Source organism: Plecotus auritus (assembly GCF_963455305.1).
Source record: "Plecotus auritus genome assembly, chromosome: 4".
Taxonomy (NCBI): domain Eukaryota; kingdom Metazoa; phylum Chordata; class Mammalia; order Chiroptera; family Vespertilionidae; genus Plecotus; species Plecotus auritus.
In genome coordinates, this window is record NC_137775.1 from 32,010,552 (window position 1) to 32,038,349 (window position 27,798).

At 37.1% G+C, this 27,798-nt stretch overlaps 1 protein-coding gene across 5 annotated transcripts in view; it reads left to right on the plus strand.

Annotated features, from left to right (window-relative positions):
• The window catches only part of UTRN (utrophin), a 479,531-nt gene that overhangs the window by 440,512 nt on the left and 11,221 nt on the right, over positions 1 to 27,798 (plus strand). For all 5 annotated transcript variants that reach the window (XM_080663479.1, XM_080663480.1, XM_080663478.1 and 2 more), the window contains 6 exons: positions 11,218 to 11,354; positions 16,899 to 16,937; positions 17,164 to 17,229; positions 18,295 to 18,360; positions 25,719 to 25,877; positions 26,259 to 26,499. In XM_080663479.1, the coding sequence (XP_080519605.1) occupies positions 11,218 to 11,354; positions 16,899 to 16,937; positions 17,164 to 17,229; positions 18,295 to 18,360; positions 25,719 to 25,877; positions 26,259 to 26,499 (708 nt within the window). The remainder of the gene's footprint in view (positions 1 to 11,217; positions 11,355 to 16,898; positions 16,938 to 17,163; positions 17,230 to 18,294; positions 18,361 to 25,718; positions 25,878 to 26,258; positions 26,500 to 27,798) is intronic.

A 27,798-nucleotide genomic window follows, 5' to 3' on the forward strand; every position in this document is an offset into this window, starting at 1 on the left:
TTGAGTTGAGATTGAAGGAAAAGAAAGAATAACTTTACTTCATGTGTATAGAACTAGTCGAGGGAAGAGACAACACACAAGGGAGTCTGGAGGTGAAAAAGAGGTTAGTGTGATTGGGGCACAGGAGAGAGCATATTCCACAAGGGGAGTGTAGTAGGTAGGCACTGGCTATCTACTTTGAAGTGACCAGAACAAAATGAAATGTGGGCCCCTTGTTAAAAAATTATTGCGATACTCAAGATGGCAAAAACAGAGCAGTAAGCCAAGTTCAGAGCTCTCTGAGCATGGGACCCTGTGCAACTACACAGGGGGGTGGGAAGGAGATGGAAAAGACTTGGGGACCAATAGAAACAAATGAATTTCATAGAAAGTGAATTTATCCCTTCTCAAAAGGGAGAGTAGTAGGAGATGGGATTAAAAAGAAAGGTATCAGATTGTGGGACGCTGAAGGTCATTGTAAGGGATTTGGATTGGGGAGAAATATAGTATTAACTTGAGGCCTGGTACACGAAATTTGTGCATGGGTAGGGTCCCTAGGCCTGGCTGGCAATCAGGGCCAATCGGGCCTTCTGGCTGCCGGCTGCCAGCCGGGCCTTCCTTTGTTTCGCGCCGCCCCCTGGTGGTCAGCACATGTCATAACGAGCGATCAAACTTCCGGTCTCCTGGTCAAACTCCCGAGGGCACAATTTGCATATTAGGCTTTTATAGATAGATAGATAGATAGATATTTACATGATCATAGCTAGAAATTTAGGAAACTGTATAAAAAACTAATGTCAAAATGGAAAAAATCATAGGGTAAGTATATGTTAAAGATCTATAAAAATGATTACATATTCAAAAATGTATAAAGAAAAGATGTATAAAATTACTATTTTTCTTGGTTTTAACTACAGTAATCCCTAATGATTTTGCAAAATACCCACAAAATTTGAAATCTATATCTCTTCCCTATCAGTGATTGGCCAGTGGGGGCATGCTTGAGTATCACTGATACACTGATGAATTTCACTTTCCAACTATCATTTTTAAATTAAATTTGTAAATTACCTAGAACCCTTCTTGTTATATAGTCCTCCCAGAGTTATTGTTATTATGTCTAAGATTACAGCTTACCCTACATTGTACAGGTTGGCTCCCTTTCTTCAGACATGCTTTGGGAAGTTCTTTGCCCATTTCTGAAGATTTCATAGTGATCTTAATCAGCAACCTACATTCATAAATCATCTCTTATGACTGTTTTTTTTTTCTGCATTTGACCCCACAACTTTGGATAAAATGGAGAAATCCATATAAGTTGAGTCTTTGAAAGGCATAGCCTTGAAGTTAATAGTAATAAATTACTTGATTTAACAGTTGTCCTTTTTCTTTTTAGTGAGCTTTCTTCATGGTGCATCCATCTTTTACCCAACATTCCCTAAACACATTTGATATTTGCCTTAGAAAATGAAATCAAATGTAAAAACGTCAATGCAATGATAATAAACACCACTTGAGTGTTAAATGGATCAGACCTTTTCGTAAAGATCTTCATGTTTGCATTTCTCATAGCGCATCTCCATTTGTATATCTAGGAAAGTGTGCTAGTTACATTACCGTCTTGATTTCTTTCTCCTTTAAGTTTAGCTGAATCACAATGTTTCTATATTTGAAGCTTATGTTTTTGAAACTTATAAGCCTTATCTTAAACCCTCAGAGCTCCAGAAATAGTTCTTGGAACATATCAGCTTATTATCTATAACAATGTTTGTCTTTAGATGTAGGAAGACTAATAGTGTACGAAGGAGCTATCATAATTTATGAAGGTATTTTCTGGAATTGATAATTAGACATTTATATAGAGAAATGAAGTGGAATTTTTCTCTCCAAGAAATAATTTTTTAACTCTTATTTTTCCTGATCATTCTATAATCCAAATTTGTACATTTGAGAATTCGTTCTTTAGGCTCAATAAGAGTTGAAGACAGACAACATGACATAGACTATATTTAATACCTGTTACCATTCTCTATTCATTAAAATCCCACCTTTTCACAAAAACAGCTCAACTCTTACTTTGTGTGTCAACTATTCCCAAACTCCTCTGTTTCCCCTCACCAAAACAATGTCATTCTGTGATTTCTACCGATAGCCCTTACTTCACTAGTTAATATTTTGAGTCTGTTGTCCTGTATTGTTTTTTGTGAGATGCTTTTGCCTCTTCAGTTGTCTTTTAAATTACTTGAGGATTCTTTTTTTTTTTTACTATGCTTGGTTCATTCTGGTCCATAGAAGCTAAATGAACTCATATCTGCTGTTATAAATACTAACTGGAGAATATTAAAGCGGGAAATAATCTAACTACATCATTCTCATTTTAAAGAAAAAGCTAAATCTTACAGAAGGTAAATGATTTGTTCAACGTCAGTGGCATAGATTTATTATTTAACTCCATTGGGATGTAGTCTATAGACTATAACATTTTTACATGATTAAGTTTATGGATCAAGATAATATTCAGATTTTTTTTTCTTATTACCTGCTCACTACATGTTTGAATTTGGGGATTATCATTTATTTTTAAAATGGCTACATTTTATATTGTTTTCATTTAATTTTATAATGAAAATTACCCTAATTGGATCTTTTTAAAAAACTATCTATATTCTCTGTTGCAAATAACCTAAATTTAATTCAAATTAGAAACATTTGTATGTTAGAACATGTGATAGTCCATTAGAGAAAGAGGATGATGAATTTTATATATGATTTATAAGAGTTTTTGCAATTCTTTACAAGGTTGGATAGGGTTAAATATTATGGAAAATGGAAAATATTTAGAATTGCTACTGGGGGCAAGCATGAGTCACCAAAAATTGAGTAAATTAATTGCTACACTGCCACCAGAGTGCAGCTGAGGTTAATTGGCAAGCTTTGCAGTCTGTGACCCTGTCATTGCAGCTGCTTTGGAATTAAAAGGTGGTAGGTATAGTTGAAGGCCAAGAGAGTAAAGGATTTAAAGGTATTAGTGGTACTAGGATGGATTTGGGCTATCCCTATGCTGAAGAAATCCCAAAGAGGTTTGAGGGGCTAGAGATCAAGATCCTGGGGATAAGAATTGATTTACTCATATTAAAAAAGTAGGAGCAAGGGTCAGAAAGTTCCAGGCAGTGAAAAATTTCTCCAAGGTAGAGATTTTAGAAAAGATGTGTTATGATGAGTCCTGAGGTGTGGCCATATCCCAGTGTGTGATTAAAGTGGGACATGAAAGGTTATAGAGATGAGATGGACTTTAGAAGACCATCAATCTCTAGAAGTGACAGATGATACTGTGTCTGGTCAAGTACAGTCAAAGGGAGTGGACAGGCACTTTGGTTTTAGTGGGTGATCAGGCTGAGGCTAAGGGGAAAATGGTGTATATTTTTTTCCTTGGCATTTGTGAGGGAGAGATTATATAGCCTCTGATGGAGATGATTGTAGGGAGAGGTTGTTGTCATGGGAGCATCAAGATTCACTGAAGGAGAAAGGTTGAAATTTCAGTTATAAACAAGATGTAGGGAAATCCTATATAATAAAACGGTAATATGCAAATAGACCAAATGGCAGAACAACCGAACAACCAATCAAAGCATAATATGCTAATGATATGCTAAGGCTGCTCAACCACTTGCTATGAAGTGCACTGACCACCAGGGCGCAGACAGTCAACTGGTTGACCAGTTGCTCTGATGTGCACTGACCACCAGGGGGCAGATGCTCCAACTGGTAGGTTAGCTTGCTGATGGGGTCTGTCTGGCCGATCGGGACTGAGCAAGATGGGCCAGACATGTCCTGGAGCTCTCTCACAGTCCCTCCCTGGCTAGCCAACCTCCCATGTCCCTCCACCGCCAGCTGACCCTGATTGGCCCCAATCTGAACTGGGTGAGATGGGGCCGGACATGCCCTGGAGCCCTCCCATGGTCCCTCCCTAGCACAACCGTGCACCAGTGAGGTCCCTCAGCCTGGCCTGCACCTTCTCGCAATCCAGGACCTCTCAGGGGATATCGGAGAGCTGGTTTCAGCCCATGCAGGGCTCATGGCTGGCAAGCGCTGTTGTGGCAGTGCGAGCCTCTCCCGATCAGACTAATTGGGCATGAACCTGCAGCAAGCACAGTGGGCCTGAATGAGCAGGAGTGGCAGGTAGGAGCTACGGGTGGCACTGGACTGCAGGTTTCGCCCTATCCCTGCAGGCCACCCAGAGGGACCTCACCCGTGCACGAATTTGTGCACTGGGCCTCTAGTGTGTTCATAAGTAGAAGAACAGAGTCCATGCTAGTGGGGACAGAAGGGTAAACAGAAAAAGACTGTGTGCATCTGGTGAGAGACAGTGGCCCAATCCATGTACAGAAAGGGAAAAATGGAGAAAGGCATTAAGTATTTCCCCATTGGTCAATACATATATCAGCAACTGAAGGTCTGGTCAGCATAGGAAGGTGTTCTGAGAGACATTTTAGCTCAGGAAGGGATGGCATATTTGCAAAATTGTATTGCCAAAAAGGTTAGCAACATCAGCTACTCCCAGCATTCAAATTGTGGGTGTGGAATCATTGCAAAATTCTCTGCTTACATGCTTGCTTTGGATAGGACTAGTTTGTACTAATAGTTTTGTTAAGATTTTGGTGAGAAGAGGGGAGGACAAGGAAAAGATGCTTCGATGGAAAACAGCTTATTAAGTCAACAACACCTAAGACAAAATTTGTATTGCATTTTTAAAGCAAATGCATGTTAGTTTTAAAGCAATAGTTTATAAGCATATTCTTGCTGGTATTGGCTAATATGTGGAAAAATAAACCAACTATGTTCAGGGTTTGCAGAACCTGTTGAAAAATCACAGTTCTCTACTAAAAAACAAAACAAAACACAAAAAAACAATGATTTCTTTAAAGTGTAAAGTCACATCTTTAAAAAAACATAAACCTATATGTTCTTGGGAAGAAACAAACAAAACAAAAAAAAGAAAAATTAGAAATGTCTTGTCCACTTCTGTCCACCCCTGCTAGCATCAGTGTATCATCTCATAAGACTATAAAAATCAAATGTTAAGAAAATGCTGATTCATCCTTTGGAAAGCTCTACACTGAGTTAGTATAGTTTGTTTTTGGCAGTCTTGCTTCTTCAGATGAGACTTGAGATGTTTACCAATATGCTAAAAATGCAGCATCATTGCAATTTCTCTGACCTCAGCATCTAGAAGTAGTTTTTCAGCTCATGCCCACTTTACACTATTTTCCCAGTAAGTTCAGTTCATTTAATGTATGTCGTTAGTTTTTAAGGAGAGGTTTGGCCCAAATCCATTTTACTTTGACTTATTTTTGACACCTTGGTGATTCTGTTAATTAATGCTAATTTTTTAGGTTCATATTTTTCCATTAGAACTTGATAAAGGCTCCGAGCTTATCCAAATGATTTCATACTGTCCATGGAATTTACTGTCCCTGAATTTGAACTTGTTAAAAATCAATGAAACTTAATTCAAAACTGAGAAGTTGTTTTGCAATTTTTAAAAATGATCGGAATGTCTTTAAAATAAGTTCTATGGTAATGAAATGTATTCCTTAATAGTATACATATACCACTTAGGACTATTGACTTCTATATTTAATAAGTCTTGCTAAAGAGGGTGCTCTTCAACAATAATTTCTGCACTTTGCATGATCCAAATTATAATGTTTCATTATTCTACTCATATGCTAAATGACTGTCCTCTTATACAACCTTGATTTTCCTCTTTGTACTTCTTTGTTTTCCTCTGTACATAATTTAGTCATATTTGTAGTTAACAGTTAAAAATATAATGTTAGGAGTATTTGTTAAGAAATTAGATAGTACTGCCCATCCTTAGTTACAAATTGAACAAAAAAATTGGGGTGAGATTTAAAATGAATGCAGCTTTGTTTCTTTATTTGCAGTTCTTTTGGGTGTTTTGCTTAAAGTGCTAAGTAATGAGAAATCTTGGCCATTAATTTAATTGGCATCATTGTAATCCCTCTCCCCCTTTTATATTTTGTTTTGTGTATGGTGAAGGGAGTCTTCTGAGTTGAAATAGTAAAACAATCAATTTAAGAACCTACTTGGCTGTTCGACTGTGATGGTTAGCATTTCTTAAGTGTAGATTTTTCTGCACCTTAGCCTTATTGCTCCTTGTGATTTGCATTAATGAGAAAGAAAAGTTATATGTCAATATTTTTTAAGTTCAATAGTATATAGGTGTCAGCATTTATGATAAGAACTAGAAGCCCAATGCACAAAGATTCGTGCTAGAATGGGCTTTCCTTTTCCTGGCTACCGGCACCGCCTTTCCACTCTGGCCCCGCCCCTTTCCGCTCAGGCCCCGCCTTCCCACACTGATCAGAGGCCCTGAGAGACCGGGGTGGGGCAGAACACCTGCGTTGTTGCCATGGCAACGACACAAGCATCCCGCCACTGTCACTCAGTGCCTGTGTATGCAAATTAACTTCCATCTTTGTTGGGTTAATTTGCATATCACTCCTGATTGGCTGGTGGCATAGCGGAGGTACGGTCAATTTACATGTTTGTCTATTATTAGGTAAAGAACACAGTTTGAAATATGAACAGGAATATAGACTAAGACACATGCATTTATATATAGATATACAAACACAAGCAAAAGATAGACTAAATTTTGCTCTATATAATGGCTATATTTGTTCTCAATCTAGGAATAAAATGGGGAAAATTTTAAAATACTCCCAACCTTGGCTGGCAAAATAGAATTCAAGAAAAAATCATCAGAAGCCAGCTTACACAAAGAAGTTTTAGGGTTTTGGTAGAGAGTTACATGGGTAGACTTACCACGGGTAGATTTTCTGATTCAGCCACACTTTTAAAATATTTTATTCATTCATTTGTATTAGTTTGTGGGAAATAAGTCGAGAACTAATTACTTATCATTATCTAAATAAATTTCATTACCATCTCACTGTTACATAATGCCAGCGTAGTGGAGGGAAGTCTAATTCCCAGTATTCATATGCCCACGTGAGTGTGTAGGTTTAATTCTAAAACGTTTTCACAGTGACCTTCATTAGTGTCCAAAAATGACCATTCGAGGAACACTCTTCGTTGGGTATGTTCTTCCTTATGTGCTAAAAATCACTGCGGGAGGATTTGGGAAAGATGGAGACGGCAGTGGCTTTGGTGTTTTTCAGTCTCTTTCACCTTTGCCATTTTCATCCCTTTTGTAAAGTAGTTACACAGAAAGAGAGCAACTCTGTGGAGTCGGAAAGGCTTTCCTGAACGCCACATCATTCTAAAAGTTTAGGAAAATTCATTTCAGAAAAACATTGAGCAACAAAAAGGTTCACAATCAAATCTCACATAAAACAATTATAAAAAGAAGAGAACAAAATAATCCAACTACAAATACAGCATGACAGAAAGAGGTGCTCACTGAAGAGGTCCAGACGATAATCTACTATTTTCAGATAAGCTGTAAGCCCTGGCCAATGAAACTTAATTCTAATTAAGTTTCTTAGCAATACTTATTTAAAATGAAGGGGAAATTTAGAATGTAATCATAGATATTCTAGCCAATGGCTATATGGTTTTTTCCTCTTACAAGACTTAAAACTGTCTCAGTTTTGTAGAAGTGACATATGGTGAAAAGACCTGGGTTTGCAAGAGCAGCTTTCTCCTCACTGACCTTGTAAGTCTGAATCCCCGAAAGCCTTAGTGACAGTTCCCTTATGGGTCACAAAAGTGATGAAGATCCCACTGCCCTTGACGGAAAAAAGAGATTGAAGGAAGTCTATTTATAAGGTGCAGAGTTCTGGGCCTAGTTTCATCTCATGAGATCTGCAAAATTTTTTTTTCACTTACCGCAACAAATGAAAACCTAGTCTTTCAAGAAATGCATAGATAATTTAAAGAATTGATAATTTGTGTAGTAATGAAGGATCCTTTCAATTTCATCTTCATATCAAAATATAAATAGCTATTTGCTTAAAAAAGAAGAGCAAAGTATTATACCTAGCATGAAGCTAGAGTTAAGTTTGATTATTATGTTCATTATAAGTGGGTGGTCCTCTTTTTTATTTTTTACCAAATCATTGCTCTAGCACTTAAAACAGAGAAGTATTAGGAACCATCATTACATAGCAAATGTAATCAAATATGTATAAATATCTTTTAACTTTTTTGGTGAGAAAATAGACTTAATTCATTTTCTTGGCTTTATTCCAACTAAAGAATTACATTCTGCTGAACTGAATATAATATCTAGTTCCTGTGGGATGAATTACTTTTTGCTTTTTTTTTTTTAATACTGCATAAAGTTTATGGCAGTGCATTTAGTGCCTTTAGGTTACAAATGGTGGTAGTTTTTTTTTCCTTGATATGAAAATTGGTGAAATAAAAATGTGCCATTTCTGTATAAGAAGGAACTTTTTATCAAATATTAAATTTGGGCCTTATATCAGAAACTCAAGTTTAATTCCAGCCCCTGCTGTAACTTTTTGGGAGGCAGGTAGGTGTTGTTTATTTGTTGATTGGTGATTTTGCTTTGTTCTTTCAGGTCCTAAATATATTTAGCTAAAAAGTGTCTCATGTGGAATTGGACTTGCACTTTTGAATTATGTTTTTCCCAAGCAGGAGGAGTTCATGTTGAATCCCAAATATAGTTAAGCTAGAAGAACATTATGCCAATGAAAGAAGCCAGTCATAAAAAAAACCACATATTGTATAATTCCATTTATAAGAAATATCCAGAATATGCAAATACATAGAAAGAAAAGTAGATTAGTGGTTGCCAAGGGGTTGAGAGGAGGAGATAGTACGTGAGAGGGAATGACTGCTAAAGGGTGCAGCTTTTCTTGCAGGGTGATGAGAATGTTCTGGAATTCCATAGTGGTGATATTTTCACAGTTATGTGAATACTAGAGGCCCGGTGCATGACATTCGTGCACTGGCAGGGGCGGGGGGTCCCTCAGCCAGCAAGTGGACATCCCGCTCACAGTCCGGGACCCCTCACTCCTTACTGCCCGCCTGCTTGCTGCTCCTGACTGCTGCGCTCACTGATCCTTACTGCTGCCATGGAGGCAGGAGAGGCTCCCGCCACTGCCGCTGCGCTTGCCAGCTGTGAGCCTGGCTTTTGGCTGAATGGCACTCCTCCTATGGGAGCGCACTGACCACCAGGGGACAGCTGCTTATTGAGCATCTGCCCCCTGGTGGTCAGTGCACAGCATAGCAACCGGTTGTTCTGGTCATCCCTCCATAACTGTCGCTTAGGCTTTTATTATATAGAGACTAAAAAACACTGTATTGTACACTGCCCTGGCTGAGCCAGACTGGCAAAGCAGCCTGGTACAGTGTGCATGTGGTCTTTTCTTACCCACTTCCCCCACTCATGGGTTAGTTGAAAACCTGGACATGGCTTGAAAAAACACTGGCCTACGAGATGAAAACCTTTATGCTGCCAGATGGAGATGGTCCAAGTAAAAGCTGGAGCCCATTACTTTATTATTTCCCTACATATTAACAATATGTTAAGATCAGACATAGACATAAATTGGGTCATAAATGCTTATCCTTGCATCATGGGGCCTTATTTTTGCATTTCTATCATGAAAAGCTTTTTTCCTTTTTTTTCCCCCAAAAACATTCAGGGTAAATATATTCATAAACTTAATGATCTGCAGTTGTCTTAACCATTGTAAAAGGCCTAAATGCCCTTGAGGGTAGGTGAAATATACTCCCAGGCTTTCTCCTCTGAAAACTCTTTACTCCCAACCATATTCTGCTTATTTCTCCTTTCCTGCCTGGTTAAATCTTAATACCATCATCTCTTATAGCAACCCTTTTTTCTTTACAGAGGGTTTTACATTTCTTTTCATTAATGGCTTCTTTTCTATACTTAATCACATTTAGGATGTATATCCAGAGAATGACAGGCTATTATGTAGTTTATTCTCAGAATTACTCAGGAAAAGATTTGACATTGTGGATCTGATGGTAAGGCCTAGTGATACTGCAGACTGTCCTCACTATACTTCTTTTCTTTTCAATAAAGTGAAAATTGATGAATTTTAGGTTAGGAATAACCTGGGCTTATTCATGATCTCTCCATGCTCTGTAAACCTAGAGAGTCAAAAGTCCCCTTAACAGTTTACTAGAAGCAGGGATATTTAGGTAGAATAGGAACAGATAGGAAGTAATACAACTACATTAGTGTTGACCCAGAATTTAGTTGTTTTAAAAAATAATTATATATTTTTAAGCTTCTGCTTGCAAAATAGTTTTGGTAGTGTCACAGTACGAATCCTGGAAATGCTTGTCATGAAGGAAAAGATAGACTGGAGAGGGTGCAAGAAAAGGGAGGGAGGCAGCAGGTAGGGCAATGTATTTAGCACTCAGTTTGTTATTATAGAAAAGTTCTCTGGTTCTGTTTTGTAAAGAGATTAGAGTGAGGTCTATCTAGTTATAGATTGGACAGCCAATCAGGAGTCAGACAGCCAAGGCTGTAATTTAGTTCTATGTATATAATGCAAACATTTTAAATACATTTTCAGAAGAACTGAATGAAGTTGATGTCTGTATGACATATTGCAAATAAAAACTAGAATTGGTGATAGAGAGTCAAAAACTGAATAAAAATTTAATCCGTGTCAAAATTATTTAGGTTCGTATGGTTGGGAAAGGACAAAGAAACTAATAGTACTTTTTACAATATAGAGGAGAAGTGTGATGCTGCTTTTGGTCTCTTATTGCTGCTTTCTCTTTTTTCCGACTACAGTATATACTAGCATGTGTGCAGTCGGTATAGGCTACGTAGCTCAACCTCATTTCTGCACCTCAGTTAAAACCATATAATATCCATCATACTTCATCATCCCGAAATGTTTAATAGTACACTGAAACTGTTTTACAGATAGTAATCAGGCAATAAAATTTCCAAAACTAATTTTACTTTTTGGCCCAATTTGTAAAATATTGGGCAAATAAGCTAGCTATGGTTTATTTTCAATAAGAAATAAAAAAAATTATAAACTAATTGCTGGGTATATTTAATGATGAGTCGTGATTACCATGTGTTTTTCATGACATTGTGTGTTATTCCAAAAATACATAAAACTACTGAAACTATTGTTATTTAATTGCATTAATTTACATACGGTCTATTTATTGTAGAAAGTTATCTTCTTCCATTTTAATGAGAGAAGTGTAATTTTTTCAACCTCATAGACAACATCTGGGGAAGATGTACGCGACTTCACAAAGGTGCTGAAGAATAAGTTCAGATCAAAGAAATACTTTGCCAAACATCCTCGGCTTGGCTACCTGCCTGTTCAGACCGTTCTTGAAGGTGACAACTTGGAGACGTAAGTTTGATTTTAATATATGTACTTATATCTGATAGTGTCATTTATTATGTTAGTGACACAAAAGAAATTGTTTGATGCCAAAAACTATTTGTGTTTTGGTAAACTGTTCCATTTTAAAAGAGGTAAATTAAACTTAGAATCAGTCTTTACAACATGAATTTTTACTGTTTGCTTTTGACAGTGTCACAGCTAAAATGTTGGGTTTCATTGTGCACTTGTTCCTATACTTCACAAATATGTGTTAATCTTTGCATTCGTTTTCTCTTTTCCTATTCAAAACACTTAAAGCAAATTGTAATATTGTATATTCTTTAATTATTTTATTTATTTTCCATTTTCCCTTTGGGGGAATGTTTTACTATTTCTTATAGCACGTTTCACACTTATTTTATATACTTTTAATATAAATTTATTAATACTTATCTTTCTTCAGATACCTACCTATACTAAAATCTCATCAAAATCTAACATTACATTCTAATTTCTTTTGTCTTGAACATGACAGCAAAATGAAATAGCTTTGTAGAGTACATGATATAGCCCTAGTTGGTTTGGCTCAGTGGATAGAGCATCAGTCTGCAGACAGAAGGGTCCTGGGTATGATTCCGGTCAAGGGTACATGCCCGGGTTGTAGACTTGATCTCAAGTAGGGGGCATGCAGGAGGCAGATCAATGATTCTCTCCCATCATTGATGTTTCTATCTCTCCATCTCATTTCTTCTCTGAAATCAATAAAAACATATTTTAAAAATAAACATATAGTACATGAGATAGACTCAACTTCTTTAAATTTTATCATTTGTGTATATAAGCATAAATGAAATAAAATTTCAAGGTAAAAAAATTACTATTGGATTTTAAAGCAAAGAAAAATTATAACTTATAGCCTGAAATAAAAAGAAGAATTTTGAAAATGAGCCAAAACAAATATAAGAAGTAATTTTAAATTACTAAATAATTATATATAAAGATCAAAAATAGATAAGATTTAAATCTTTGGATCTTTAGAATATTAGCTTAAATATACCCGCCAAAGCAAATATTTCTGTGTGTGCTTGAATCTTGGGGAAAATTAACCTTAATTGCTAATTATCACCAGAGTTCCTAGTCGTAAGGAATAGTGAGGTTCTTGTTACAGAAGATGCCCTCTCAAATGACTATAAAACAAGCTCAGAAGTGTGAAGGGTAGAGTTCTTTACATTATACAGCAGAGAGGTATTAAAAGTGTTCCAAGTACAATTTTTGTGAAGTCAAACTTTCTTTAACCTTCAACACTCATAGAGACATAATGTGAGAACAGTAATGGTCCAGTGTATTATGACACTGCATGTCTCAAAGATGTCAAAATAGAGAGATAGACTGTTGGTCTGAATCTTTTTCCATATAAAGCTCTATACATACATTTATGTGCAAATGTATTTTTTTAAATTTGTGAAACTGCTAAGAAGTAGAAAAAAGACCACAGCCAAAGCATAGTGGATGTCTTTATGCTGCTGGAGGTAATATTATGGGTGTACATATAGAAAGAAATATAATGTAGCTGAATATATAAATACGTCAAAAATGTCATGTATACATTTCAAGCATATGAAAAAAATCAAACTTTTTGATACCTTTGCTTGATATCAAACTGTGTACAATTAATATATATGCCTCCAAGTCATTTTTTTCTGCACTACACTTTAGGACAAATTTTAACAAAAGCAATTATAGTTCAAGGAGAGCTGTTCAAATACTTAAATCCATGGAAAAGGTAGATTTTTGGTCCTCTCTTTGTTTTGTGGCTATATTTTTGTCCTTTTCCTCATCAGGTTGTTTGATAATACATTCTTATTTCAGTATCTAACATATAGTTTAACTGGGCTGAACACTTCAGGATAAAGACAAAATTTTACTACTCTTGGTATCAGATCCAACTAACCTTGGGAGTAGTTGCTTGAAGCAAAGAATTAAGACAGTGCTTTTTTTTACGGGATAATTGATAGGTTTGACCTGGTGATGTGCTTTTCACTCTTTTTATATGTTATTGGCATTTTGTGCCTCAAATATCTGTATACTTCCTATTAGTTGTGCAAATAGATCTTTTATAGTCCCTTTAAGCAGTTTTGATAATTTGCCTTTCAGTGTCAAAATAATCATTGGCATCCATCATTGTATTCTGAGTGACTCAGTTAAAGTAAAAAAGAACAGAAAAGCTTGCCAATACTTTTGTGCTAGGATTTTTGGCTGTAACTCTGAAAATGTTTAATTTCACCTAACATAAATTTACCAGCATTTTCAGTGAGCGGAAAACAAGAGAAAGAAAAGGCGTATAAGATTAAATCAGATGTCACAAGATGCATTTTGAAAAAGATTTATGAGCTACTGTTTAGAGTGGGTAGATTTTCTTTTTTTCTTTTTTTTTAAATCCTGAAACGTGTTCTTGTACTTGCTGTAGTTCCTTTTTCTGCTGAGCCCTCTCTAGTTCAAGGCCACTTAATCTTCTGGTGTAACAGTTTATGTGAGTGGGTAGTAAAAACGTTTGATTTCGTTTATTCTCCTATTTGTGGGAGGAGAACACTGGAAAAAAAATCAGTGAAGTGGTAAATGTGTGGAAGTTATTTATGAAGCTGATTAGAATGTTCTTCATTCTCTTTTATCACTGCAAAATGTAATCTTATCCCCTATCCAGTAATTATACTTGCATGTGTGGAGGGTATTTATGGGAAAAAAAATGAGTTATTACTAAAAGAAGGTAAATAAACCCATGCTTAGGTATTTAATTAATTTTATAACTTTGTAAGATTTCTCAAAACATCCATCAAAATAAATGAGTAGAGCTTGATTAAAAAGTTACCATTGAATAAAAACCTGAGAAACAAGTTAAAATAGTGCCAAAAATAATTTGAGAATTGTGAGAGATTATTATTGGGTAAAAAGTTAGGTTGGTTTCCCTACATTTTAAAGAATTAATGTAGACACCTGTCCCTGATATTGGCTAAGGTGGGATAGACAAATTGCATGGGTTATTACATTCTTACTGTAGCAAGAACCGAGTCATAGTAAATGTAATTATGGTTGTGCGAGCACTGGCCTTGGAGAAAGTGACAGCCAAACTGAGACCTGAGTGATGAAAGGGCCAAACATTCAGTGTTTGGTGTGGGAGGCAGAAAGGGAAAGTTTCCAGGCAAAGGAAACATTTCAAAGGCCCAGAGTCAAGATTGTTTTTGAAAATGGGATGGGAAGCTGAGAATAGTGGCAAGAAATGAGAGAGGAGAAAGAAGCAGGGACCAGAAAATGAAGGGCCTTATAAGCCATGCCGGGGTTTTTGGAGTTTATCCTGTGAGCAGTCAGGAGCCATTGAAGGTTTATATGTTAGAGAAGGAGGGGACCCCACTTACCTGCTCTGGGACCAATGGATTTAACAAAGCAAAAGACTGGAAGCAGAAGTAGTCTGCTCAGAATTAAATGCACTGAAAGAGCCACAAGGTTCTTCAAAGAAAATCTGGGTTCTATTTCATATATTAGTAAGTGTATTTAGAAGAGTCGGATTTCTTGCATATTAGTGTGTGATTAATCAGACCAACCTGTTCAGCCACTGCTCTCGAAGCGGGGGGGCTTTATTAAATCTAGGCTAACACACAGATCAATCTTACTTTTAACCCCTTTTAATCGTAGATCCTAACTACGCACTGAGAATATTGCCATTTTTTTTTTCCGCTTCCAGAGTTAAATGAGAATGCTTATCACTTAAGGGTGTGTGTGTTGTTTCTACCAATCAAAATACTTTGAAGTCAATGAAGCATTAAGTTTCATTTTTTTAATCTTTATTTCTTTTCTTAGAAAATCTCTGAAGATATTAAAAAAAAAAAACTCTTTTGAGACACTCTTCAGTTCTGCTCTCTGCCTCTCCCATTCTTATCTTAGTTCAATGAACCACTTTTTTGTGCACACTGAATTAACTTCATAAGAACCAGCCAAGCAGTTTTACAAAGCCTTTCCAAGTTCAATTAAGACTTTTAAAAAAAATATGTATTATTCTGTGTTTAAGCTCACGGTAAATGTTGCGATGCCCTTGAATTCTAGAAATGATCTCTCAAGCAGTTACAGCTTTTTGGAACACGTAGAGCAATCCATTCACCTGACATTTAACATCCCTAGTTCCGAGTTAATGAAATGTAGTGATGTAAAAAAGCTATTGAATAGTACAGTATTGTTTCATTGTTCTTGTCTCTGTTTTATGCATGGATAATTAAGTCTACTTACAATATAGATCATCTGACAAACACAGCCTGGATAAATGCCTGTTTTTGAAAGTAGGTCCAAAGAGTCTTAGTTTTTTATTCCAATAAGATGACCTTCCATCCCTTTTTAGTCTTTGCTATTTAGCCATCAACTTGTGCCTCCCAGTAGGAGATAAGATCATTAACTTTTTCTTAATCGTGTATGTATGATAGGTAAAGGAGAATCAAGTAGAACTGAAATTATTTCAACTTCCCTTCTTTGTTTCAGTCAACACTGGCTTTTCTAGGAGACGTTATTTAATTAAATGGAGAAGTGATTTTCTTTATTTTAGACTTTTAAATATCCACATTTACAGTAGTACCTCCCCTCTCTCACCAAAAAAAAAGTTAAGGTTTGAGCTAGGTTTTAATTAGCATCAGTTGTTTTCAAAACGTAGTTCATGGAGACTAGGGGATTTCTAGGCAGCCCTGTGAGGTGGGGGGAACCCCCAAGGCCAGGAGTAATACTGAATGATCTCACTCCAGACTCAAGCCCTGCTTCAAGCAGAACAGGTTTGTTTATCGGTTTTATAGATTGAACTTCTGGATAAAATTTTATATGAAGAAAGTATATAATGATCTAAAAAAGTTATTTTCAGTTTTATTGACAATGTGAAATTTTTGGTGGGATATGAGGGAGATATCTGTGTTACAGAGATAGCTGCTTTACATCTTTTTTAAATGTATCTGTGAGGTTCAGAGACTTGGTGTTACAGAGATATCTGCTTTACATCTTTTTTAAATCTATCTGTAAGGTTCAGAGACTTGGTATATACTTGGATTTGAATGTTTACATTTAAAATTGGACACAGAATCAGAAAAGTCTTATGTTATTGCAACTCTGCCATCAATACATATAATATCGTCTTTGGTATTTAACTTTCCCTTTCTGATCAATTTGGTCAGAAGGGTAAACAAAAATGTGATTGCACCTTTCCTCAGTATATTATGGGATATTATCTTTAAAATTTGTTTAAAATTTTGAGCTATTTTGGAGCATCCTGTCTCTTTTTTTCAATAAGAATATTTAAAAATGTGTTTGCTGTCCAGTAACAAATACCTGTAAATGTCTGTGAAAAGGCCCCACAGGCTCTTAAATATCAGCATCTTCTCTAGAATAAACAGTGAATTTTGTGACTTGATCTCCCAATGGTGAAACCTAACAGAGCAGAGGAAGACAATTGAGAATGTTCCCCACCCCCACCTCCCAGGGCTTTTGTCTTAGCTTACTTTAAAGTGTTTGTTCTGTGACTTTTGTTTCCCTCTCCCCTCTCTGCAGTCCTGTCACACTCATCAGTATGTGGCCAGAGAATTATGAGTGAGTATTTACGGCTCCATCTGCGGAGGAGGATGTTCTGATCAGTTTTGTTAGCATGGGGGTGATTACTAAACTCTCATTCTAAAATAATAGTTCTGCCTCCTGGGTAACAATCCTAGTGGTTTCTTTGCATGGCAAATTCATTATTTAACTAAGCTAACATTTCTAACAGGGACATCTATCAGTATGTGGGTATTAAACTGTTTATTTGCATCTTCCTTTATAGCCCTTCACAGTCTCCTCAGCTATTTCATGATGATACCCATTCAAGAATAGAACAGTATGCCACACGGTAAGAAACTTTTGATAGCAGCCCTCTGCTGCACTGCCTCCCAGAATGGATCTATGTCTGTATTAATCCGATACCTTTAATGTGCCTTGACTTAAGGAATGTTATTTTGTAGGAGCCATGATTCTATTATATTTGGAATCCAGGCTCTCATCTTCCATGTTGTAATTTACACTTTACCAAATACCTGCTACACATTCTATAAAAAGTAACTCAGTAGCATATGATTATTGAGCTCCTGAGAACCCAAACCCTGCACAAGCAGGATTTAGACAATGTAACCCAGTGTCATTGAATGAATGTGAGGATTGAAAGTGTTCTCATGAGATGGTGCACTGAGTTACAATATGTAATTAACATATGCTAATGTTTTATTCCAGGGGTTTATTTTAAATTCCCCCCAAAATATAAAGAATAGACTGGTGTTGATGGTATGCAGAAACTTTCAAAAACAGGTATACTAGGTGTCTACAGTGCTAATAACTCCTAAAAAGGTTAAGTCAAGCATCATAAAAATAGTAACATTTGAACTGGGTCTTTGTCTAATAGAATTTCTGGGAAAAGCCAGGATTGGACTAATAGAACAACATTCTCAAAAGCGTTGAGCTGGGAAAGAACATGGCTTGTTTGAAGAACTACAGGTAGAGAAAGGGTCAAGAATGAAGAGTGGATGGACAGAAGCTGGAGTCCAATAATGCAGGGCCCACTTGCTAAGGGAGTTGGATGATGTGTTAGATAAAGAGGAGTCATGGAGAATCTTGAAACATGAACGAATCACAGATTCGTGTGAGAATGAAGATGGACTTGAGGGTCTGGGAGGAAAAGTAGGATGCTAAGTCTATTAGAAGACTGTAGAACATGGTATAAGATAAAGGGCTATGAGCCTGAAGTCAGTGGTGATAGAAATGTAACTCAATGTTAGATGTTTTAATGTCACAATCTTGTTAGGATACTTGGACCTTCCTGCATTTTGACTTTATCACAGTTTAAAAATGATTGGGGTTATACCTCCAGTTGACTATGCCCCATGTGGTCACCTTGCCTAACCTCCTTATTTTCATTTTTCAGACTGGCCCAGATGGAAAGGAGCAATGGGTCTCTCCTCACTGATAGCAGCTCTACCACAGGAAGTGTGTAAGTAAATCATGAAATCAGTACTGCCCGGGTGGGCTGGTTCTTGTACTATGGCTGTCGGAAATCATCTTCACTGATCGAGGCTCTGTATTTTGATCTCAATCAGAATTGATGTGTGGTTACAAATATGTCTACATAAATTTTATACTTTCAAGCCATGGTGGTATAAATTGGATATACTTATTACTTTCATATAAATTAGTGAATTCCTATTGAAAAAAATCCTGCATTTGGAAGCTAATCTTCTTCAGGAAAAACAGATTGTTTTATTAATTAATGCAGGTGCAGATAGTCATTCTACTTGTATGATATTTCTTGTTAACTTAACAAATGTAATTGCACAGAATCTGTGCCCATCTGTACAGTCATCATCCTTCTGCTCACATTTCCTCTATAATCCCTGCCATTTAACAACTATGACCCACATGCCCTTGGACATATACTACCCACCATTCATTGAAAAGTGTTACCTCTTCTGCCAATATTTGATTAGCACACTAAGAAAAGCCTGATTGACTTTAGAATACGTCTTATAAACCTTTCTAGGCAGATATTTTATTTGACATTGTTATGTGTCATTGTGCTTTTGGAACTTTTTCTTCCCCCACCCTGTGCAATTGACCTTTTTAATTCTAAATGATATCTAAAGGATTTCAGTAGTGTCAAGTTTACCTGACTTACTCAGGTTCATTGCCATTTGGATCTAATGGGAAGCTGTAAAGAACATTGTAGAACATAGTACTTAGATGTTTTATACTAAGAAGAACCATGGAGAGAGCCAAGTTGAACCGCCTTAGGTACTCTAATATAGAAAGTTTCCCTGTCAATATTTAAAAACTAGTTTTACTATCACTAAGCTTATAAATAAAGGTTCTCAAGAGATTTTTCAATTTTACATTCCAAAGCTTAGCATGTCAATACTTTACAATAATACAGCAGTGATTTATTTATACATTGTTATTCATATACTGTGAATTTGCAACAATTCCCAAACAAGATAATACCATATTCATAATGCTTGTTTCATATTTAACTTAGTAGTATGTATTTTATATAAAATAGTTAAATATATTGAATATCTCCTAAATCAACAATTTCTACCAAAGTTGACAATACTTAAAGAATCCAAACCAAATTTAAATTCTTTAAAATGTGTTTGTCACATCCTGTGAACACAATGAAGATAATGCTCAAATTTAGTATATCCTATCTTCAAATTAAAATCAATGCTATTTATTTTTATTTTTTTTATTTTTTTTTAATATATTTTATTGATTTTTTATAGAGAGGAAGAGAGAGGGATAGAAAGTTAGAAACATCGATGAGAGAGACATCGATCAGCTGCCTCCTGCACGCCCCCCACTGGGGATGTGCCCGCAACCCAGGTACATGCCCTTGACCGGAATCAAACCCGGGACCCTTCAGTCCGCAGGCCGACGCTCTATCCACTGAGCCAAACCGGTCAGGGCAATGCTATTTATTTTTAAATTTAGCACTATCTGAGGAAAGAAAAAATAATCAGGCAATTTACAGCTGAATACAATTCAGTATACTAACAATAGATGTATCAACTCATTCATCCATCCAACAAATACTTATTATATACCTACTGTGCACTGGTGTGCTGGAACCAACTGTGAGAGCAAGTTGTTCATTTTTAAGAAGTTTTAAGCTGTTTGTCAAAGAGAGCCATTATTTAAAACTATTTTATACATGAGGCCTGATGCACAAAATTCGTGCAAGAGTAGGCCTTCCTTCCCCTGGCTGCCGGCACTGGCTTCCCTCTGGCACCTGGGACCCAAGCTGGCTTCCCTCTAGCCCCAGCTTCATCTGGAATGATGTCCAGAAGGACATCTGGTCTAATTAGCATATTACCCTTTTATTATTATAGATACTCTTACAACTAAATAGATAGGATTAAAATAGAAACAAAGGTAATACTCAAAACTCATCATGCTCTACTTATTTTACTTTATTACAAATGTATGTTGTTGGGTAGTTTTTTGTTTTTGTCAGATGGTATATACCTCTATATCTTTTCCCAACTTCCCATTCAGGGAAGTCATTAGCTTAAATTGGCTGTGATGAAAGTACTTAAATAATAAAAATTGAAAATCCCAGGTCTTTTTATTTTTCTTTTAGAAAACCTGCTGTTAGATAGTTACCAGCACACCACTGCCATGTACCCAGGGCTATAAAGGGCTATCTACGTCTCAGATAGTGTGTCTTCATGAATCTTACGTGCTAGACAGAAGGCAGATAAGTGTTCCTACAGGGGAAGAGCATGGTGAGGGCATTTGTGATAGAATAATGGCCCCCAAAAGAAGCCCACATCCTAATCCCCAAATTCTCTGAGTATGTCACTTTACATGGCAAAAGGAACTTTGCACATATGATTAAATTAAGGATCTTAAAACGGGGAGATTATCCTAGATTATTTGGGTGGACCCAATGTAATCCAAGGGTCCTTATTAGAGGAGGAAGAGTCAGAGTTAGAGGAGATGTAATCATGAAAGCAGAACAGAGCTATAGAGAGATTTGCAGATTTTAACTCTGCTGGCTTCTTCTGGGCACTGGAAAAGCGAGGGGACAAATTCTCCGTGATATGTAAGATTAAGTTAAATTAATAGTGTAAAAAGATATAAACCACTAAAGAGAAATTGTTTCTCAGTCACTGGTGCATTCTTAATGCATATGTCAATACACCTTATTTTGATAAAGCTGGTTTTGGAAGGCCTTTGCTCTTCCACATTTGAATTACTGAGTAAACTAGGGTTCTTTTGCTGTGGACATATGAGGGTTCAGCCATTTAGGTGAGAATACTAACAAGGACTCTGGATCAAAAAGCCCTACTCTGGACCTAAAACCCAGTGGTTTGACTTACCAGTGGTCACCCTTTCTTCTTCAAATGTATATTTACTTAAGTATTTCCATTTTAATTAGTACTGTTGACTTGACAAGACAAACAAGTATTACTACAGTAAATAGCTTTTCTCCTAATGGATAGAGACTTACAATGAGGATGGTTCTTACCTTTTTTGGACTGATGGTGTGTCTCAGGATTTTTGGAGGAAGGTTTAGGAACTAAGCGTCACTATTTCTCTGGCTCTCCAGCTTGTTTCCCATCAATAATTTAGCATCTTGGATCATAGGATGTAGGAAGAAGTGTTAGCTGCTCTTGACAAGATGTTGTGCTATTCTTTCTTTGCTTTTAGCCTGGATCAAAGTTTATGTGTCTCCCAGGACATTTTTGTAATAGCAAGAAGTAAACAACATACTCTAACACTCTGGACTTCCCCTGCAAATTTCCTAAAGCTTCAGCATTCATAGGGTCATCATATAATCCCAAGAGACAATAGATGGCAGTTTTTAGTACCACTTAACAGTATCGCCAGCTTCTGAACAAGGAAGCGGGGGGCAGTGCTTCTCAGGGAAGCATTAGCTCTTCTGCTTCATGCTCGGGTCTGTCTTGAGGCAACCAATGTCAAACAACTAGCAATTTTTATTGTTTTTCTTGGGAAAGATGAAAAACTATCTCAAAGTGCCTTAAGTAAAAAGTGGTATGAGTTAATAAATATATATAATGCTTTTTAGAATTGTTCTCTTTCTCAAATCCTTCACCTTTCCCCAAAGCCCTCTTGAGTTGAGATTTTTGTTATTCCAAGCTGAGTCATAAAAATACTATTAGGTTTCTCTTAAGAAATAATGGTGATGATGCAAAAACAACCACCACTTCCTCCTTAATAGAACATACTAAGAACCAGGCACTGTTCTAAGCATTTTGCAAATCTTTGGTTATTTAATCCTCACAGAACCCTTTGAGATGATACTCTTGTTCTTGTTAACACCATTTTACAGATGAATAAATTGAGACCCTGAGATGTTAAGGAGCTTGCCCAGGATCTCACAGTAAGTGAGTGGTAGAGCTGGGATTCAGACCCAGGCAGTCTGACTCCAGGCATAGGCACCCCTGCCTTGACTACCCCTAACCACCGCACTGTCTTAGCTGCTTTGGGAGGAGATGGCTTCCTAGATGGGGATGGGAAGGGGTCAGAGCATCTGAAGATCCATCCAGTCTTTCCTGGCAGTTATCATTGTTCTTGTTCCAATCCCATTGCTCATTCATGACCCAGCTTCACAGACAAAGCTTGTCTGTATCTTATAGGACCTTTTTGTAATAGCAGGAAGTATAGATAGGTAGATAATATAGGTAGTAGTGGGAAGTATAGAGAAAAGCTTTTGTAACTCAACATCTCCAGACCATTCTCCTATATTTGGTTTGGGTGATCTCAGCCATAGTCAATAAAAGAAAGCCCTAGGCTTTGAGGTATGAATTTTGAGATGTGAACCTATAATTCTCTCTAAGTTATCCAAGGCTCTTGAGTCATTTGTATTTGAGTTTTTCTCTGTCCCTCAGATCAGTCTGTAGAACCAATTGCATGAGCCCCACAGTGGTCATCTTCTGTGAAGCTGGTTAGTTGTTGCTTCTCTCTGCATCATAGGCTGCTACCTTCCCAGCCTAGACCTCAATCACTCTCACAACTCTTTATCACACATAGAACCAAATCCAAGTTCTCCCTATTCCTTTGAAAGTCTGACTCTGGACAATTTAAAGGACATTAATGTTAAGGATACTAATTTTCTTTGACAGAGGAATTAAGCAATAATGTCTCAAAGAGACACAGGACCCAGGGCTGTTCTGAGAAATCTCAGTAGCAGGAACTCAAGGCCCTTGCCATCAGGATGTCTCATTTCATCGGGCATCTGCCCAAGAGCAACACAGTTTTATGTGGAAGGGTCAAATTGGGAGGCTGGCGTGGTTTGCACTGGCATCACTATTTGCAAGTTTGAAGCCTAGAACAGAATAATCCTTTACAGGAAGATTATTATTTTTATTTATATCTTGCCTACTTTCAAAAGCTCATTGGATGAGTCACAGTTCTTTTGTCATCTGATATGTACTCATTTTGTAGTCTAGATAGTATTTTCTAAATGTGACTTAAACAAAGTATAATTATATTCCATCTAATGGTATTTTGTTGTGCAGACCTATATTTTTTACAATATTTTCTATTTTAGCACTAGGCACACTTTGGGCACTTAATGACCCTAATCTGGTACCTCATGTACTACCTGTATCTAAAGGATATGCTCTTATTTTTCACTGCATATAACTAAGAACTTTACTGTATCTATTTTTATATTTAACTTTTCAGTCTAATAATCTGTGAAAAACACTTAAGACTAAGATTATAGGTTTGATATAAATGATTTTTTATAGAAACTGCCTTCATTCCCTTCTAGGATACCTTAATGAAAGAATGTAATGATGGTGGTAGTGATGATAATTATAATAATATGTTAAATCCCATCAGCTTCCCAAAATAAATGAATGTATGTAAATGTTGACAGCAAAATGCATCTCCAATCTAATTTTAACTCATCTGCCTGTATATGTGTTTCACTGATGTGTTTATGAAGTCCTGTCCTATAAAGCCCTAGATTCCAGGATTTGTTTTCCAAAAGCCGTAACAGGCCAGGTACAAACTGCTCAAGGCATTCCATGGCAGAACTCCCCTGGTAGCATTAGCCAGATCTGTCATTTGCACGTTTGGGAGGGGATCTGACTGGATCTCCCCCTAGGGCAAGAGAAGGGATTCCAGGCCTTCTGGTAAGCGTCTTCTTCTCATAAACATATCAGCTTTGTCTACTTTGTCACATTTCTGTTTCTGTCCGTCATTAGATTTAATCATATTACTGATATGTCTAGTTCATCAAAATTAGGAAAGTAGGAGAATCCAAGTGAAAAATGACATGCTGATAATATTAAGTAAAATATCTGTAGGTGTTTTTAAATATCTATAATTTGTGCTGAGTCATTTAAATAAAAGAATATGAGGATTATGTTTTCCTCTCTATGGGTTGCAGAGCATTACAAAATGACTTTCAACCAAATGCTGAAGACACTGAGATGAGCTTATGTCTTAGTCCATGTGGGCTACTGTAACAAAATGCCATAGACCAGGTGGCTTATAAACAACACATATTTATTTCCGACAGTTCCAGAGGCTAGGAAGTCTAAGATCAAAGTACCTGCAAATAGGATTTCTGACGAGAACCCACTTCCTGGCTCATAGATGGCCACCTTTTTGCTGTGTCCCCATGCTGTGGAAGGGGGGAACTCTGGTCTGTTCAGTCCTTTATAAAGTCACTAATCTTTCATGAGGGTTTTACTCTCATGACCTCATCACTTCCAAAGGCCCCATGTTCAAATACAGTCCCCCAGTATCCTCAAGGGATTGGTCCCATAATCTGTGGATGTTCAGGTTCTTTTATGCATATAACCTGTATTTGCTATAGCAGGATATTCCTACACATCACTTTATTCTAGTGAAGTTAGTATACTGCTAATTCAAGTGCTTTCTAGAACTTCCAGGGAGGTTATTTTTTTAACTGTTTTTAAACCAGTTAGTTTTGATCCAAAACCCACAGATATTGAAAGCTGATATTGCTATCATTTGTCATTAGGTGTCAACTTAGAAACTTTGGGGAGACACAAACTTTCAGTCCATAGCTGTTTACTTTTAATTAATAGTCTTTTAATCTATTTTTGGCATTTAATTATTGATTTTGCCTACATCTTTTATATTATCTGTTTGTGCATTTTACTTTGTTTTATAGCCTCTACTGAGTAAAATATCACTTTTAAGGTTTGTTATAAATACATGTTACTAGTAAATTAAGGCAAAGCATGAAATGTTGGTATTTGTAGTACACACGCACTATTGGATAAATATCTTCCTAGAGTTTTAAAATGAGGTCATGGGATGTCATAAGAAACATGTCATTGGGTGTCAGAGTGTCCAAACCTGTAGAGAATTTTTAAGCCAAACTGACAACATGCTGGGGAGCAAGATCTAAAATTCTCCAGAGAATGACGGTTTTGCAGTTTCTGGTGAACCCTTAGCATTACGGAGGGGACTGAGGAAGATTACATGAAGGTGGAACAAAGCAAGGTACAGGATAGTCAACTAGGTGATGTGCTCCCTTCCGGGTGGTAATGAAAAGAGGATGTGTTAACCTAGATGCACAAGAACAATGGACAGGGTTCTTTAATTAAAGAAGTTATTGGCCTGAAGTGTGTATTCCACCATGACCCACCCAGTTATGATCAAATCACCCTCTGAGGTTCATTTGGGATAGATTCATTACAGTGCCCCTTTTTCATTCGCTGGGACACTGAGCTTCAAGGCAAACTTGCCCCAGCAGCCATCCTGATCATCATTGCTTCCACTTCCTTTACATTCAGAGACATCAATGTCCATATATGAGCCCCTGTGTTCAATTTGTCTCCCCAGGGAGGACGAGCATGCCCTCATCCAGCAGTACTGCCAGACCCTCGGAGGGGAGTCCCCGGTGAGCCAGCCCCAGAGTCCAGCTCAGATCCTAAAGTCAGTAGAAAGGGAAGAACGTGGAGAACTGGAGCGGATCATCGCTGAGTTGGAAGAAGAACAAAGGTGTGCCAGACCTGGGAGAAAACATGTCATCCTGGGAAAACTTGTAATGAAAAATTTTCAATAATAACTTCAACATGGCTCCTACCCATTCCCTTTTCAAACTGTTGTCCAAGAGGTCATGGTGGAGTCAACGTTTTAGAGGACATCACCAACCTTGCCTGCTGGCTTTGGGTTACAGTTGTATTTGGGGTGCAGGGATGATGTTTATTAGAACAGTTACTTAAAGCTACCATTTAAATCATGCTTGCTCATCTCACTGTTAAGAAATGTTCTTACCTAGGAGGAAATAAATAGCATTCACTAAATTTGGAGTTTATAGATAATTTGGGGTAGCAGACGATGTGCACAATAGTAATTTCAGTTTTTGTTTTTCAATTTTAGAAATTTGCAGGTGGAATACGAGCAACTAAAGGAGCAGCACCTGAGAAGGGGACTCCCAGTGGGCTCACCTCCAGACTCTATTGTATCTCCTCACCACACGTCTGAGGATTCAGAACTTATAGCAGAAGCAAAACTGCTCAGGCAGCACAAGGGTCGGCTGGAGGCTCGGATGCAGATTTTAGAAGATCACAATAAGCAGTTAGAGTCTCAGCTCCACCGACTTCGACAGCTGCTGGAGCAGGTAGAGTCTGCAGAACTCAGTGTCACCCTCTCACGCCACTTATCCTAGTCCCATCTCCCAGGGGCTTTGCCCCAGTGTTACTAGAGAGGTTCAGCTTCAATTTCTCAGTTCTATAGTTAATTTAGACTTGCTTAGAAATCCCTCTTCCAATGTAAGCTATACATCCTCACTGGCATGGAAAAAATGTGCTTTGCTTGCCCAATTTTAGATGGAATTTCCCATTCTCCTTTAATACTGAAATCTATTCCAGCTCTGAATCGTTTAAGGAAAATGTTCCTATAACATGGTTCTATGTAAATTAAAAGGGGACACATCTGTGTAGGTTAAGGGAAAGGGAATGACCTGAACTCTTTATTTTAAAGCCTTTCTTCCAATAAGCTATTTTTAAGAAATTAAGTAACAGATATTTATTAATTTGCTATTATTTCCTAACACTAGGACATATTCTATGGCACTTGCTTGCAAAAATTTATTTTATTTTATTTTTTAAATTTTTAAAAATCCTCATCAAGGATATTTTTTCTACTGGTTTTTAGAGAGAGTGGAAGGGAGGGAGAAGGAGGGAGAGAGAGAGAGAAACATTGATGTGAGAGAGACATCGCTATTGATTGTCTCCCACAGGCACCCCCTACTGGGGCTGCGGGCCAAAACCTGCACCCCAGGTACGTGCCCTTGACCGGGAATCGAACCCTTGACCCTTTGATCTGTGGGCCAGCACTCTAACCATTGAGCCATACTGACCAGGGCAAAATTTCTTGACAATAAGAAATACAATTTACAATATGATGAATATAAAATAATTGCTGTTATAAAAAATTCTCTTATTTTTTCTTTCCTTCCTTTCTCCCTTCCCCCATCACTCCCTCCTGTCTTCCTTCCTTATCTCCTTTCTCTCTTCCTCTGTGTCTCTCACTTCCCTCCCTCCATTCCATTTTTCTTCTTTCTTTCTTAGTGCTGATCGAAAAGTTGATTTACCAAATAAATTTTATGACTCATCATGGGTAATAGCCTGCAGTCTTGAAAAACACTGTTCTTTGAGATATAAAAGTTTCTGCCTTTTTGGTGCCTGCAGTCTTGTTAAATAGTATGATCTATAACAAGATGGTTTCTTATGTAAAGACACAACACATTGTAGAGAATTAAGTGCTTGACTACATCTAGCAGTTAAATAATAGGAGTCAGGTCACAGAACTGGTAATGAAGATGCCTTTGCAGCAGCTGCAGATTGTGGAGAATCCCAGCAAATGGGCCTGGAGCTTCTCTCTCTTGAACCCCTGACATCAACATTTATGTCACCTT